General features: G+C 39.0%; 1 protein-coding gene across 7 annotated transcripts in view; it reads right to left on the bottom strand.

Moving 5' to 3' along the window:
• The window catches only part of TMEM161B (transmembrane protein 161B), an 85421-nt gene that overhangs the window by 28172 nt on the left and 39286 nt on the right, over nucleotides 1-17963 (bottom strand). For 6 of the 7 annotated variants that reach the window (XM_075932182.2, XM_075932183.2, XM_075932185.2 and 3 more), the window contains 4 exons: nucleotides 13372-13469; nucleotides 11508-11664; nucleotides 1454-1605; nucleotides 846-906 (listed from right to left, as the gene is read on the bottom strand). In XM_075932182.2, the coding sequence (XP_075788297.2) occupies nucleotides 846-906; nucleotides 1454-1605; nucleotides 11508-11664; nucleotides 13372-13469 (468 nt within the window). The remainder of the gene's footprint in view (nucleotides 1-845; nucleotides 907-1453; nucleotides 1606-11507; nucleotides 11665-13371; nucleotides 13470-17963) is intronic. The other variant, XM_075932178.2, reaches the window with a different exon arrangement.

The raw sequence follows: 17963 nt of genomic DNA, 5'->3' as shown, positions 1-17963 counted from the left end.
CATGAGGGTCACTGATGGGCATCAGCCAGCTGCACTCAGAAAACGGCTTGAAACCTAAATTCCCAGCTGAGACTAAGCACTAAGCTATTACTAAATCCAATTACTCAACTAAAAAACAAACAACAAACTAAACAACAGAGAATAATTAATGCTCTTGTTAAGCAAAACCAGCCACTCCAACCAGCAATCATGGACAGTAAGAAGGAACAGAGAACAGTAAAGCCGATAGCACCTGATATACCACAGCATGACCCCAGCACTCCAGAGGGAGCTACAGCCTGCTCTATGGATACCGCTAAGGCAAAAAATCTTCAACAACTGCATGTGGGCATGCGCAAACCCAGACTGGAAATGATATAAGCAAGCACTCAAAGAGCCACCAATTTCTAATCTCCATTCTGCCACGTGCTCCATCTGTAACCTTTGGCAAAGTGTTTCACTTCTCAGTAGTCCCCTTATACATACAGTGAGGGCAATACTCATCCTCAGAGGTGGTTTGAGGTTTAAGTAAAATTTGTAAAGCATTAAGAAAGTGAAGTGAGGGTATAAGTAGGAGGTGGCAAAAATGCCTGCAATTTTGAATTGTGTTTAATAGTTTACTCTAATGCCAATTTGAAATTTAAAAAAAGAAACAAAAAACATTAGATCAAGACATGTCAAGTAATATGAATATAGAGCTGGATTATTCTAATTTATCCAGCTCTTTTGCATTAATAAACACAGTATAAGAGCAAAGCACAGAAGTGAATAATCAAGCCATAAATGCTCACTAACAAAAAACAAGTGATTTGTTAATAAATTTGTAGTAATATAAAAGCACACGAGTAAGCTTTTCAGAAACTTACTGGGATTCCAAACCTTGCTTTTCAAGAAACTGCACAGCACTTTTCGAAAAATTTGAAAACCCTGAAGAAAGAGAGAGACTTTTTATCATGGTGCAAACATACAATCTCTCTTGAAAGAAAATGCTAGAAAACAGAACATCTTTTAAACAAGTTTTCATATGTCTGGTTTAGCTCTTTCATGTGCTAATTAGTATGCCACAATGCAATAAAACTTGGTTATTAGCAAGAACAGTCTTTGAAAACATTCCTTTGATATTTGTGCACTTCATGAACATGAATAAAATTTACATTAATTCTTTAAAAATATAAATAATTTTTCAGCATTAGAGGAGAGCTTCACTTAACGGTGTTAGGTTAAAGGGGGTTAACAGAAAAAAGGTAAACAAACAGTTAACATGAAGCAAAATCTATGCAGAAAAATACTCTAAAATAAAGATAATTACTTAAGATGCACTTTTATTAAAAGATGTTTGGGGAAAGCAGATTCAAAAATACATCTACAAATAGAATTGGTTTTAAAACAGATAGCCTATTTAGAGTATCTAAAGATATAATATTGATTATATATTAAAAATAAACAGAGCTCATAAACATCATCATAAAATTACCTGATTCAAGTCCAAATTCTAGATAATTTTCAGTTACAATAAGGATTGCCATGGCTTTGACAAAGAAAAAAAAGCCAAAGGTGACACAGACAGATCTTTCACCTCCATCTTCTACTTTGAAGTAGTGAGTGGTCAATGAGAACAGTATCCTGCTACATAAGAAAAGTCAAGGAAAAGTAATTATGTAGAATAAAAAAAATTATACCTTATGTTGGTTAAGAAAAAGGAAAAACTACGTAGCACTTTAAAGACTAACAAGATAGTTTCATAGGTGATAAGCTTTCGTGAGCCAGACTGACTTCCACAGATCATATTCTGGAAGAGAATTGGCATGACCATATATATCATACACACACACACACACACACACACACACTTTAGGAACCCACACTCTGGCTTTGTCCTATATGTGCAAATTGCAAACAATGCAATATTTTAATTAAACCAAATATAGATAGAATTATGCTTCATGATAATAGAAATGTCAGTATGCAACCAAAATTTCACAACAAAATGGAATATTGGACAGATGCCATTTTAGAATTATTTTATTTTGACTTATGGTCATAAATATCCAGAACAATATTCAATCATTTTACAAAAAATAGAACTTTTTCTATGTTAAAGAAATTCTTGTAAGTCAATGCTTTTAGGAAAAATGGATGTTTACAATCCAATACACATTTTACAATACAATATTGCAGAATATGTATCAAATTTGAAGATTGAATATATGTAATGCTAATAATGAATTTTATCTATAAAGTAACAAATGAATATATGCAATTCTAACTCCCAGTGGGAGATGCACAACCCAGTCTCTAGGTTAAAAAGTCTCCTAACAATGAGAATCTTAAATGGCAAAATCTTGACTATTGAAGTCAATGACAAACTCCCATTGACTTCAGCGGGGTCAAGATTTAATTATTTATAAAAAAAAAAAAAAAGGATGTGCGCCCACATTTTGCTTTTTCTTTGCTTCATTAAATAAAGAAAAAAAACCTCAAAAGTTTTCCTCAACCCTTGCTTGTGGTTTGCTTTAAAGAAATCAAGATGTCTTGTTCAGTCCATCCCTCTTTTCTTGGAGGTATTTTTTGGAAGACTCAAAGATATGTACTATCCTTAACCAAAAAGAGGAATGTTGAATACTGAGCACAAAAACTTTTCCTCAAATGTTAGTTAAGCCTTTGAATTACACAAGTGTTAAAAAATTTAAGTAGTCTTAATAAAAAATCAAGTCCCTGCTCAATCAGGTCTTTTGGAGCTTAGGAGTAACAAGCCCAATTCATTTCCAATAATTGATTTTACTGATTACCTAAAATTGGAAAATCTATATGCAGTGACCTATATATGGTCTTCTTGAAAAAAAATTAGAGTAAACAAGACAGGTATTTCTTGAGAAATCCTTTTGGTATTTTCTCTGGAAAGTTCTTTCATAACCAACACACCACAAATATGAGCATCCCAGAGGCCTCCTGTTCTTTTATCAAGCAGTTTTTAAACTTTCATTGATGACTGATTTTAAATGCATTTCTAAATATAATTAAATCCATAACTGGTCAACAGATGAAGATCAATTTTTCATAATACACTTTCAGCTCTTACTACTACAAGCTGTAGTCCACTATAACTGAATTTATTTTTGAAGTGCAAGAGATATCAACTCTATATGCAAATAAAATGACGACTCTATGCTACCTATTTAGAACAGAAAATGATTTAGACAAAACATGAAATGTAAACCATCATCAATTTTTCCATTTCACAACACCATAGCTATTTATATGAATATAATTTTTAAGATTATAAAAGCATTTTTATATATTCTATTGTATTGGTTTTAGTAAAATCTTTTGAATAGCATATGCATTTCTGGGTCAAGATACACACTTTTTCATAATAGAATATGGATGATCTGGTGTGTAACTAAAATATAACCTTTAGCAAATGGTTATCTAAGTGATCTTAAAATCTCATCAAATGTTATTTTATATATATATAAAAATTTGGCAAAATATTAAGATCACTTGCACGTGCATACACATAAATAAAAACAAATTTCAAAGTCACTCCCACTGGATTATTATAGAACACTTACTATCTATACAGTGGTGACAAGTCCCAGAAGTAGACATGTTAATCTGTATCTGCAAAAACAGAGGAGTCCTGTGGCACCTTGACAACTAGCAATTTTACATGGGCATAAGTTTTCATGGGTAAAAACCACTTCACCAAAGTCGTCATGCACACAATGAAGTGGTTTTAACCCATGAAAGCTTATGCCCAATTAAATCTATTAGTTTTTAAGGTGCCATAGGACTCCTTGTTATTTTTACCTATACTGTGGTATTTACCTATATATTTTAAAGTGCTTCATCCAGATGGGGAAATGTCACTGACACTTTATGAACTAGAAAACTGAGGCATAGTGTGATGTTGTAGTAAATATCTGGCTCATGAATCCAACCCAGATCTTCTGACTCCTATACTCAAGTCACTGAATGACATGGTGATAATCTACGGTGTATCATTCACTTATAGTAATTTGGGTTTTGTTCATTTTGTGTGGATTTGATAAGATATTTTTTTAAATCTTACATTGGGGTATTAAAAACTTGTAAAAATCTGTACAATACACCAGTGGTTCCCAACCACTGGTTCACAGAGCAGTGGTGGTCCTTGAACCCCTGCTTGATGGGCCATGGCACACTGCCAGGCCACACCCCCAGCTGCAACTGAGCCATGCCAGCTGGGGTTCCCTCACGCAGCAGCATGACAACTGGCCTGATGGGCGTGCTGCGGCTGGAGCTGGTGCTGCAGTGAGGCTGCCCCTAATGCGGCAATTTCACCGTAGCCCCAGTTCCAGCTCTGGCAACTGCAGCGCTCTGCCAAGGCCAAGCATCACATGGAGCCCAGCTGCTGTGACACTCATCAGGAGACCAGCTGCCATGACACTCAGTAGGAGCCTGGCATGCTGTGGGCTCAAGCAGCCGTGCTGGGAAGCATTCGGTGCTCAGCTGGCAGCTGAGGAGCAGCGGCAGAGCTATGTGAGGGAGGTGGGGCAAGCACGGGGGGGGAGGAGGGCGCAGGGAGGACTCTAAGAGGCAGGTGAGGGGCTGACACTGAGGGGCACTGTGACATCTAGCATGGGAAGCTGGCATTGGGGGGCTCTGGGCATGGGGCTAGTAATGAAGTGGTAAGGGGAGCAGGGCTGGCAAGGAAGACAGGGCTAAATGGGGGACTGGCATGGGGAACCTGGGGGGATTGGGTGCAGTGGGGCTCTGGAAACAGGAGGCTGGCTCTGAGGCATTTGAGGTACAGGGGCTGGCACTAGGAAACTCTGAAGGCAAGAGGCTATCATGGGGGGCAGGAGTTTGGCTGCAGAGGACTCTGGAGTCAGTAGCTGGCACTGGGGGGGAGGGGTAATGCAGAGGTGAGGGGCACTAGGGGTTAGGGCTGGCTCTGGGGGCCATGGCGTTTTATACTGCGGACTGGCAAACTGGCAACATTTTACTTCCATATTTGAATACTGAATATGCAAATAATTTTTGGTGGGCTGGCATCATTTTATTTGCATATTCCATATTCAAATATGGAAGTAAAATGCCAGCCCACCAAAGTTTGTGAATGGGTTTGCTGGTCCTCAGTATAAGAAAGGTTGGGAACAATACACTGTTAAAGCAGACATGAAGGGAATTAAGTAAATAGCAATTCTAGAATTCCTTCACATTATCTTCCTACATTGCTGTGATATTGATTAATCTTTGTATCTTATACAGAACACAAATATACAGGCAGTCCCCGGGTTATGTACAAGATAGGGACTGTAGGTTTGTTCTTAAGTTGAATTTGTATGCAAGTCGGAACTGGTACATATTGTAGGGGAAACTCTAGCCAAACATTTCTCCAGAGCTCAGTTTTATTCTCCCACACCTCACTTCCCTCAGTCCTTTATTCTCAAGCTGAGGTGTCTGCTGAGAAAAGCCGCTCCGCATCACCCTGGTCTGCTGGGGGAGGCACTAGCTTTGCGTCTCCGTGGTCTGCTGGGGGGAAGCAGCTAGTGCGGGGTTGCCTCACCCTGTTTGTAAGTAGGGATCCGATGTAAGTTGGATCCATGTAACCCGGGGACTGCCTGTATTTAATTTTGCTGAAATATCTGCACTTGTACTCTAAAAATGAAAAGCAAAAGATGAAATTAGACACTGTATCCTATTTCTAGTCTGAAAATGCTTCTTCCTGAAAGAGTAAATTTGATGCCAGGGACCTCCCATAAACCTTAATTATGTTTTAACTCAAGTTCACCCATTCTACCACTCAGTCAAGTTAAGGAGACAACAAGAAAAGAAAAACCATGAATATTAAAAAGTAAGGACGTACCGGTCTCTTTCCTGAGCTCTCAGAGCACAATAATCTGTGCTCAAAATGATACAAAGACATTTTTGGAAGTGAAATGATTTTTTTTAAAGGATTAGAAAACTTGTGTTATTTAAAAGGCCATCTTTTTATGATTATGCAGATGAAGACAAGGGGCTTGTAAAATGCCTATTTTTCCTCCTATGCAGCTAACTATCATGGCCTTTGTAACAAATCAGGATCCCACAATTGATCCTATCTAAAAGAATGTTGTTCAGGAGAAAAACAAAAATATATGATCAAGTAACTCATGTCTGTTGTAAAAAAGTTTGTCTTCAGATGCAAAATGCAAAAAAGTTTGTCTTCAGATGTCCCAATTAGTTCTTCCTGTATAACTTTTTTTTTTTTTTTTACAGAATTTCCTTCTTATTAATTTTAAATTGAGACATTCATTGTCTCAAACAAATGCTACTGCTGAAAAACTATTTCCCCAATTTTCTTTCCCTCGTCTGCAACCACTCCTACTCCTCACTGCTAGGTATTTAGTCTTAGGTTTCCAGGATTTGTAAGCATCTTGGCTATAAATTGCTACATCTACATTACCATGTGCCTACCATTGGCTTTTTCATTTTTTTAAGGCAGTATGAACAGCAAACTTTAAAAAAAAATCATGAAATTCACTCTACAGAGTGACCCATTATTCTAACCTATAGCCAGTTCATATGCCAAAATTTGAAACAATATAGTAACAAAACCATGCTACTCAAAAGAGATTTGACAGATACAAATGTTACTGCTTACAATGAATCCTGCATTCTCTCAAAAATAGTAAGTGCTAGTGTGATATGGGCCAGGTGTTACAGCAGGCCTTCTGACTGCTGCCTCCAAGGTACAGGCTGTCATCAAATCTTCCTCAGTTAATCTTGAGATTAAAAGCTCCATTTTTCTGTTTGACTAAGAGGCAATAAAAGATATTCCTATACCGAAACTCTTAATCCTGGATGCCACCTGTGTGATAATTTACTGGGGATATCTGTCTTTATACTTTCAACTCTTGAAATGTATTGTTCATTCGAGACCAAGTTTCTGTAGAGAAACCAAAAGTATGGTTATCTGTTCAGAACTCTATATATTATATAAATTCCACCAATATATAAAAAGCTACTATTTGCTTGTTGCAATGAAACAACTCATGTAAAGTTACCTGGAAACCTTTCAGATCAGTCATTGTTTCTAATATCCATAGGATTCTGTTGGCATCTTTGCCTAATCAATAGTAAAATTCAACATTCGTCATCATGGGGGGGGGGGGGGGGAGCATCTATCGTCAGAACACAAGAAACTGTTCTGGAATTAACCCCTTATTGGCCATCCTGCCTTCTCTTGATTTCATGCACTTCAGAATATCTGTTTTTGGTCACACTTATAAAACCTAAGAACTGAATTTTGAGGGACAGAGCAGTTGGAGCAATTGACAGAATGCTCACTAGTCATAGAGCCATTCTGTGCTGGCACTGGCCCTTCATGTAAACTGGAATGACACTGTACTATGTTCTGACTGCTATCGACGCCCCCTCGCCCACTATGGGCTCCGCTGGCAATCAGGGATCACTGCTGCAGTCTGGCCATGCACCCGCCAGATGCAAGAAGCAATGGTGGTGCTGTGTAGGAACTAACAGCACTACTTCACTTAGGGAAATACTCCCATTGCCCAGGGAACCCTCTTAAATCAGATTTAAATCTTTTTGCATATTTGAGATTGGATAAAAGATTTTAGAGAGGTCTAAGGAAATTAGTTTTACCCGCTGGTTTCCTTTGTACAAAAACTATACAGTTATTAAATGAAGCTCCAACATTCAGTTTTAGGTGCCCAGTATGGTTTATTCATTATTTCGTCTTGCCACAAGACAGCAAACTACACCCAGTAAATATATTTGTGGGATATTTTTAAACAAAAATTACTATTCATTTGACAAAACTGGACTTTAGAATTAATCAACAACGTGACATTTTATTCAAAACAATATGTCTGGCTCACCATAAAGGTTTTGATATTTGCTATTCAAAATTACAGAATTTAACAACTTCAATTCATTTGTGGAACATTAGTCTAATGTGAAAGGCCACAGAGTCAGGGTTTTCATGTAAAAATTAGAGCTTTTTTTCTTTCTACATTATAAATTTCACTAGCCTCATTCTGCAAATTAAGAAGAGGCTCTTAATAGATTTTCATAAATGCACATACAGAAAAATACTGATGCAAACAATCATTTTTCCCTCCTCTAATGTTTTTTTCCTCCATTCTCTTAACCCACAATAGCAGCCAATGCAGACCTCCTGCTGTAAGTATTAATCCATTTTGTCTTACAGTGCAAGCTTCTAATTTTTTTTGGTTACGGGAATTTAGGTTTTTTTAAATTCTTTCTGGGGCAGGGTCAGTTATTGCTCTTAGTTACTATTGCTACTTTTGACAATTAACTTCTAAATATAAATCAACTACAAAAAAAGAAATCTAAAGTCAAATTTTAATGGACATTTGTCTCTACAAGTATTTTTTGGATAAATCTTAGCTATGTATCTATGTGAATAAATCTTTTTACTTAGCCAGTAATTGATATTTACACATAACGATGTCCATGTGAGGGAATGGAGGGAGAGGTGGGAGACTAATGAGCTTCTGAAGTTAAACTACACCTGTTGTACACATTAAAATATATTCCAATATGATTTAATAACATAGCATAAAAGGCTGTAACTGAATATGTTGGGTGAGAACAGGTGGTTAATTTTAGTTATTCAGTCCATTCACAGTGAATCTCAACATTGCCAAATTCTCTCTCTCAATTTATGTAAGGTTGCATGCTTGTATTACAAAGCCTGAACACTTTTACATCAAAACTCTGATAGAAAACGAGAGGCTAAATGAGGTAGAATACTGACACAGGTATTATTCAAGGATTTAAGTTTGAAAGTCCTTTATGGGAATGTATTTTGTGGTTTAGAGTCAGAGTTTGAAGCCAGACAAGATGATCAGATCATCTAATCTGACTTCCTGTATATCACAGACCATCAACATCACTTGCACACTAAACCCAACAACTGAACATCACATTAATATTTCACAGCTGTAAAGGCAAATCTATTCCATCTCAGGAAATCAATAATGTACAGACTATCATAGGAATTCCTTAACTTTTGGAGATTTTTTAAATATAAGGAAACCTCACATATGCTGTAAACAGAAACTAAGGCTGTAATTTAATTACACATCAGCAACTTAAAGCAAAATCCTCAGGAAAAAAGTTGTGTTTTTTCCCAATGATAAAAAGAGGAAATTGCTAATAGTTTGAGAGCTGCTGCCTTACAAACCAGTTGTCTCTACTATATCCAGGGGTCAGGATTCCTGTAGCTACAGACAATAATCCTTTAAGTACCGTGGTGCACTGGGTATACATCATGCTACATAAATTGCAGGGGTCATATTTAAATGTGTCTATAAGCTGCTGCAGATTTCTTAAGGTGCTTTTACATGTCAAGATGGATGGGTAAACTGCCAGGCATACTGGCATAATAATACTTTGCACACATAAACATGTGATGGAATACATGTTCAATGGCATGTCAGAGGTAAAATAAACCCCAAGTAACCTTAACACTTTTCTTATAATTTCCAGTATTTATGTTATTTCCCCTCCCCATGATTAGCTTCTTTTAGAAGTTTTACTTTAACCTACTTCATGACTTCTCTCTTCTTTTTCAGCTACGTTAAAAAAATTCTGTTGTGAGATACTACCTGAAATCAACAAACTCATAAAACCTATACTAAATAAATTGATGAATACACAAAACCATGCACAACTGTTGATGTGTGCAGCTATCCAAAGATGAACAACTTATCTTCTCACAGTTTGTTAAATGCAGAGTATTGCTTTGCGTATGTTGAGTGAATATCTTCTTCATTGTTATCCTATCCCATCTTATTCCTTTAACATGAGTGGATTTTTTAAAAACTTTATAGCCAATACTCAACCATAAAAAAGTAAGCAAGTCATAATTTAGGACCTCTACACAGCAATCAGGAATTTTACATTTTTTACCATCCATAAGTCCAAATAAAAGCCTTTTCCAGATACTTTCTAAAATCCAACTCTGAAGATAAGCAGAGCCAGGCACATGTGAAGATCTTATTTAAAATCAAGAGAAGAGGTAGAGTACTGTATATTCTTCTACTCAACTATAATGGCTATACAATAGTACAGAGCTCCATTTAATAGTACAGAGCTTCACTTAATGCAGTCGTCATATTCTGTTTTCTATATTACATTAGAATGTGCAGAAACTTCTTATTGCCATCAAAATATTTATTACACATAATTCTCATATATAAAAACAATAGCTCATTTGTGTGTATTGTGGTAAGTTATGATTTTATGGTCTATCATATGTTTATGTGATATAAAAACCTAAAGGGTAAAAGTGTAGCTAAACTTAAAAAAAAAAAAATACCACCATATCCACTATAGCCCATAATTAAAGCTGTGAATGTGTTACACAGGACACAGAAGTCATGGATTCTGTGACTTTCCAGGACCCCTGTGACTTCTGTAGTGGCTGGCATGGCTGGCTGCCCAGGGCCGCTTAAGCACCTGAAGAAGCCCCTGGGACAGGTGCACTGGCTATTGCTGTGGCTTTCTTGGGACATTGCAACCCCTTCCCCAGCAGAAATAAGAATCTGAATATGGAAGGAGGCTCAGGGCTTCGACTCAAGAGGAGGTGAGGGCTTCAGGAGGTGCTTACCTTTCACTGTTTCCTCTCCATTCCCTGAAAGTAGAAATCTGGGCATTTCTGACTATTGCAGCCACCTACTTCATGCATTCCTTTCTTACATCCACCTGCTCCAACCGAACCAGTTAGCTGCTTCTCTAGCAATTCTAATGACATATGCCTCCTAAAAGCCCTGCATAGTTTTCACTATACTTCCAGATTATATTCAACTCTTCATTTTTGAGATTCTCTACAATACCACCCCCATTTACTTCTCAGCTCTCATCTTTCTACAGCACTTCTCACTTCATAATCTGTTACCTTTCAAATGGCTCTGTCTCCTACTCCAGACATTATATTCTCCTTCAAATCTGCCCCCAGCAACAATTAGTACACTTGTCTATATGGCAGCTGGTCAGATTGTTTACTGCTCATATTTACACTAAAATTTCTGAGGCAAGAGCTTTCACTGATATAGTGAAAAAAATTCAAAAATATGGATTCGTTTTACACAATTTGTAGTAACTGATATCTGTAGTACAGTACCATTCAGATAAGACAGACAACATCAAACAAAGGTTGTCAGGAAGTGGACAAATGCTGCAACCTTTTAATCTTTTTAATAACTTTTCTTCTTATTGTACAGTTCAGTAGAAGATAGGTCAGAAATAAAACATTCTGAAAGCTCATATTACATGATTACAAATCAGTATTAACATTTCCTTTTTACAGAAAAAATGAAGTACAATGCACACACTTGTGAACACTATCTGATATTAAATACTGAACATACCTCACCAAGTATCACAGACATCCAGGATTATTTTTAAAATATGAATTCTCCACTAAACAATCCACTGTGCTATTTGTAAAGTACAGGCGGATATAAATTATCATTTGAAAATTAATAAAAATTTAGGAACACAGCAAAGGATACATGGCAAAAGCCAAAACAAGCAGACACCAGACTGTGCTGATATTCATTTCCTGTGAGGGTTTCATCAAACTATAGTAGACTTCAGTTACCAAGTACACCACTGTAGCTGCAACTGTGAAATCCACCAACCACTGATATTCAGGAAAATAATGCAATGCTGAAAAATAAAAGTTTTCAGGAAAAGCATAAGTGAAAATTTTTAAGGCAAGTAATAACAAAATGAAACAGGGACCCTATGATTAAGAAAATATACTTATGGTCTTTACAACTGCTGCTTCTTGATGTCCAGGCATATCCAATATATCCAAGTAGCAACAGTGGCAAAATAGTGCTTTTGCACTTCTGTACTTTTTAAGGTTTGTGTCATTTCTGGGCCCAGTTATTGTGACACAAAGAACATAGAGCTAACACATGAATTCCATTCAGAGTCCTAATCTAATGCAAACTATTATGAAATATTATTTAGTATTCAGGTTTTATGCACTGCTGGGATTGCTTTCTGAAGGGATAGTCCTGCACCCAATTCCAAAATATGAAGTGACTTCCAATGTAATTTGAGCTGCAATTGAAGACAAAGCACCAAATAGTTTGGGTTCCACCTATGTGATATTTTGTCATCTGAGTGCTTAACGATGTAACCTGTAACGTATGCTTAACATTGTATGGAACTGCTTCCCCACATTAAAAAAAAAAAAAAAAAAAATCAAAACATTGGTTTTTATTCAAGATTTTTATGGCCTCTATCGGCTTGCAAAATAATCTGAAATTATTTGGCTAGAAACCACTGTCACGCCATGCCTCCTGAATATCAGGTGGTTTGCACAAAGAGAACTTCTCTCCACTGAACTTAAACAATTGCATCAAAGTTCAGCTCCTAACTCTAAAATGTAAAAAATGAACAACCACCGTCCCCTAGCCCCTTTATGTCTTACAATTTCAGAAACTAAGGCAAAGCACTTATCTACAAGTTAACTGTAACCAAAACAACTATGTTATTTGTAATTGAGTGCAATTCTGTGTGGGCAACACTTATAGCAGAATAAAAAAATCTATTATAATTTAATCCTTTTTTAAAAATGACAGTCTAAGATCTCCAGATGTTCTTCTAATCACCATCTTTTTCTGACAGAACTTTGCATTATTGTCAGGAAAGCTCTTCAGAATAATAGTCATCTTATTTCATACTTACTGACATTTGTAAATTCTTTCCTTGCTCAGAAACTTTTCAAACATTGTGCAATTAAACATTTTAATCATAATTGGCCAAGTTACGCTCTGTATGGTGTCTGCTTCCAAGTACCACATAATTCCATTAATAGCTATACTTGAGGGATACAACCTCCATTACAGGAGCTTAAGTTATTTGTATCTGGCTTGTTTGTCCAGCATCTCCTTGTGATTTCTAAATATTTTACTTTAGAATTTCAGATATCTGTCTTAGATGTTGAGATTTCCCCAACCACTCCCTATATACGTCTAGTGGTTTTATCTGTAAAAAAAAGTTTATTTTCCACATCCACCAATTATTTCATTTTCACACACTAGCTTACGACCATATTTTGTCACATTTTAAAGTACACCGTGTATGAACTGATCCTTTCCAGTGTTCTCTTAGAGATGTTCATTGTAGTAATACATTTCCTTTATGCTGGAATTCTCACACCCATTCTCTTTAATGCAGAGTCTGAGACCTCAAACAAGTGGTCAGTTAATTTCCTTCTTTATAATGAGTTCTGTTTTTACTTTCATTAGCCATAGAAATATTCTAGTGTATATCCAAAAATATGTACGTGGTGGAAAAGATATTAATCACAGAATATATTTGGGACAACATGCGACCAATTTAAAAAAAATGTATCCTTACCTAAAGTATCCACTTCAGTAACTGACTTTGTTTCCAGATGAAGATCAATATCCTTAGGAATGGTTTGTAGTTTATTTTCAATGTGACCATTGTATTTTCTGTAAAAGGCAAGCACACAACAAATCAAAACTCTAACCCAGTGGTCCCCAACGCGGCGCCCGCAGGCGCCATGGCGCCCACCGGGCCATTTCTGTGCGCCCACCAAATGATGAGGGCCGGCCCACCCCCAGGCACGCAGCGCATAGGTGGTGCCAGCCCCTGGGTGCATGAACGGCGCCAGCCCCAGGCGCGCAGCACATGGGCGGCCCTGTCCCCAGGTGAGCAGCGCGAGGGCTGTGCCGGCTCCGACCGGGGCGCACGGCATAAGGGTGGCGCCAGCCCCGGGCACGCAGCACGGGTGGCCCCGCTACTGGGCGGCAGCGCATGGGCGCTGCCAGCTCTTGGGCGCGTGGCGCAGGCGCCAGCTCCAGGCACACAGCGCATGGATGGTGGTGGCCCTGCCCCTGGGAGCACGGGACATGGGCTGTTCCGGCCCCGGACGCACGGTGTATGGGCGCCCCCCCCCCCCCCGGGCATGCAGCACACTTGTGGTGCCAGCCCCAGGAGTGCGGCGCATGGGTGACACCAGCTCCAGGCATGCAGCGTTTGGGTGGCCCTGCCCCCAGGGACGTGTGCAGCCCCGCCCCGGGCACGTGTGGCCCCGCTCCCAGGTGCCCGGCGTGTGAGCGGCCCCGCCCCCAGGCGCCTGGCAGCCCCAAAAGTTTGGGGACTACTGCTCTAACCACTATTATAACATTACCTAGATTTCCACAATAAGCTCTTTAAAAGTTGTTGTATGATGAACATTTTTTGTTATTTGAAGTTTTTTATATATAAAAATGCAATCTGTGTTTACATCTACATACATCTAGATAATAAATTAGATGAACATGTTTATTAGGTTTACCATGTCAAAGTCTGAAATACTACTCTGACTGTACATGCGAGTCTAAAGTATGAAACAATGCCAATCTGAGACTTCAAAGGTGAGGCTTAGATATCTCAGCAAGAGACGGACAGAAAGCAGTGTTAAAGTCATGCCGAAAGAAAACCATCTATCAGCTGGAGTTTGTAAGCTGCTGAGAATATTTGCTAGAATTAATGATCAGTTATCCAGCTTTGAATATAGCAAGTGCTATTGGAAGAAAATGTGGATCAGCAGGACAGAAAAGCTCTGAGTGAGGAAAAAAAGGAGAAACATTTGCTTTCAACATTCTGTTAATATCTGAATAAAATGTATACAAGCACTTACTGGGTCTAGAACTCTATGCAGTCTTGAAGCCTAATATGGTATGTCTATATTAAAATTAAGTTAAAAGGAGTATAATTAAGTATCCATGTAACTTGAATTTTTACAAAGGCAGCAGCATGGGGTGACAGGTGGCTCCCCAGGAGCCAGTGTGCTCCAGAAGCCATTTTAAAGCTGGCTCCTGGCATGTACCGGGAGTCTACGTGTAACCGTAAATGTTAACTGACGAGTTCAGGCTCATCAATTAACCGTATGCATGGTTACACTTTCACATCATAGTCTATACGGTAAAATAAATTGCAGCAGCATATCTGAATCGAGGAATATGGACTCAGGCTTGTGGAGCTTGGCCTGCAGTGCTAAAAAAAGGAGTGTAGACATTCCCACCCAAGATGGATCTTAGGCCTTGATATCCAGGAAGCAAGCTGGGCCTCAGAGCCTGAGTCAGAATGTCCATACAGGTTGGAGCTCCCTGGTCTGGCACCCTTGGCATCTGACTGGACCCAGATGAAGGATTTTTTCAGACGATGAGAGGTCATCTCTGGTCCCACTTGCTGCTGCCCCCTCCCATCCTGTCCCTCTCCCCCCACTAGGCTGATTCCCCCTGTAACGCAGCTGAGAGTCAGCTCCCGTGTGCGTGTCCCCAACCCAGCCAAGATGTGCACCTGCATCTCCCCCCCAACCCAGTTGAGTCGTATCCCCTCACCTCTCCATAGTGCAGGGCTCCATGACCACCCCAACCCTCGCAGTGCACCGGGACTCTCTGATCCTGGATGTTGGTGGACAAGAGAGTTCTGGTTTATAGAGATGCAACCTGTACTGCTATTTTTAGCACCATAACAAAAGCTTGAGTCTATAGACTCAGGCTCTGAGACTCGCTGCTGTGGGTTTTATTTTCTTCCCCAACACACTCATAGTACAACAAAAAACTTAAACAACAAATGGTCCTTAGAGACTAACAAAAACTGTCATACCTGCTTATTTTAGCAAAACCTTACTCTGTTTATTATCCTCATAACTGCAGACACAGCATAGTCTATATAAGTGTCATATTCTTTCCTGACTTGTACATCAAGCATCAAGATTAACTAAGTTGCAACTGCAGGGCCAACCTTCTCCAAGTATTGCCCTCATTCAAAATTCTGCCTCTCCACGAAACTGGTGCAAATGAGCAGGGCTCGACAAATAATGCAATCTACTTGCCCATGGCAAGTAGATTGCAACCCAGAAGAGCTGGGTTCAGGCGATCTGCGCATGCGCAGAACAATCTGTCCATGTGCAGCATTGCTGGTGAGTGGGGCTCGCCGCAGTTCGGCGAGCCCAGCAAATGAGAATGTGTCCCCTGTACAAACTGTATGCACAGGCTAGACTTTTAGATACCTGGCTGAGTGTGCATACTAGGGTTCTAGAAAATCTTTTTTACTAGAGATAAAAATCATTTTTTTTAGTAACAAAAAAACCACCCAGGATTTTTATTTAAACCAGATTTTTTTTTTTAAGTAATAATACTAATTTCTCATTTAAAAATAAGCTATGATTAAATCTCATCATAAAAATGCTCCATATATACTTGAAGTCTCACAACAATGAATTAATGGCTCTAGTCTGGTCAGCCTAACTACTAGCTCTTGCTTCTTGAAAGTTTTGGGCTTTCAATTTCTGTTTCTTAGTAGATTAAAAAGTAACATGTGCAAAGAAAGACACAAGATGGATAAAGTTGTTTTTTTTTGTTCTGTGCTTATATGGTGGTTGACATTGGCCAAGCACAGTGGAGGAGTTAGTTAAGACAGAAAGACAATATATAGGAATGGGAGCTCAGAAAGGAGCAGTGGAGTAGACTAGAAGAAAAAAAGGAAGATATTATTCAGCACACACATAGTTTCCTATAGTCCCCATACTTTTGCTACAGAAAAACTGTCATGGCTTCTGCGTGTAAGAAAGGACCTGATCTGAGAATATTCTGAAGAAATTCTGTCTGTGGATAAAAAAGGATAATGTGCCAAGAATAAGCAATGCAGGAAGAAGATGCAGAGCCTAGTTACAGGAATGAAATATCATAAAGAAAGCTGCTTATTGGAAGAAAATTATGTGGATGAAGATGTGGATATGGAGGAGTGGATCAACTGGTTAGTAACTTAAATAATTCACTTTGCAATGCATCATTCTTCAAGACTCTCCCTATGCCTTTAATATAAGTGTGATTTGATAAGTAAATCCAAAGCTGTTTGCTATGGCGGATATCGCTAGGGAAAAAAACGTTTTGCATAACTAATCCATAGGGCTTGTTTAGTTAGTTAACTAGGTTTAGAATCTATCACTCAGGTCTACAATACAGAAAACTGCAGTAAGAGAAATCTAGAGTTGCCACCAAGTGTCATTTTCTTATTTTATACAAGAAAATTTACCCAACATTGCTATGGACGTTAACGCTTTTTTTGGGGGGGGGGGGGGGATAAAATGTAAATGCTTTATTTGAATCATTTCTCTAGGATGGGGCTAGGGTTTTGGTATGCAGGCAGCCCTAGGGAGAAAGCACAACCCCAGCTCTCTCTCAGCACAGCAGTTTGGGGCCAGGTGAGAACCACCTTGCCAATGTTCCTACAGCTCCAGCAAGCACAGCGGAGGCTACAGGCGGATCCAGGTTTGTCAACCCCCTCCGCTTTCCAGTAGGGATAAGGAATGCAGCAAACTGCACTTTCTCCTCACTCCCTAATGAAAGGAACAGCCAGCAATGTTCTTGTATTAAATGGTGGGAGGGGAAACTTCAGGCCCCCCCAAAGGGCACCTGGCGGATGGGAGTCTTGGGGCTGGGGCAGCCCTGGTGAGGGGGATATGCCCCCAGTCAGCCCCTTTCACCTGCCTGATGATTCCATCTCTTTTCAGTATGATTACATGAGAAGCAAGCTCATTACAGGCTTGCGCCAGGAAAATGAGATGTACATTACCTTGCTTTAAGTTATAAAAGACAGTGGTTCTCAAAGTGTGGTCCGCGGAACACTAGCAACCATCTTGTAGGTGGGCCACAGGTTTGGGGCTTCCCCACACACAGCAGGGAGACTGTGCTGGTGCTACAGCTCCATGCTTACTCCTCCCAGCGAGGCTGGAACACCAGCACCAATGGCTTTTTTATGGCTTAGGTTGGTGTGATATGTGATTTAGTAACCTTTAATTTAAAGTTAAGTCTTTGACATGGAATATCTAATGAATATACCAATCATTTCTGCAGAGATACTATAATTCCTTTTTTACTTTAAGAACAACCAAACACACACTGAAACCTTGCCCTCCTCCCCCGTATTTAAGT

This window comes from Pelodiscus sinensis, chromosome 6, assembly GCF_052426305.1.
Source record: "Pelodiscus sinensis isolate ZL-2025 chromosome 6, ASM5242630v1, whole genome shotgun sequence".
NCBI classification, from domain to species: Eukaryota; Metazoa; Chordata; order Testudines; family Trionychidae; genus Pelodiscus; species Pelodiscus sinensis.
Note: the sequence above shows the minus strand (reverse complement) of the source record. Positions and strands in the feature narration are given on the sequence as shown.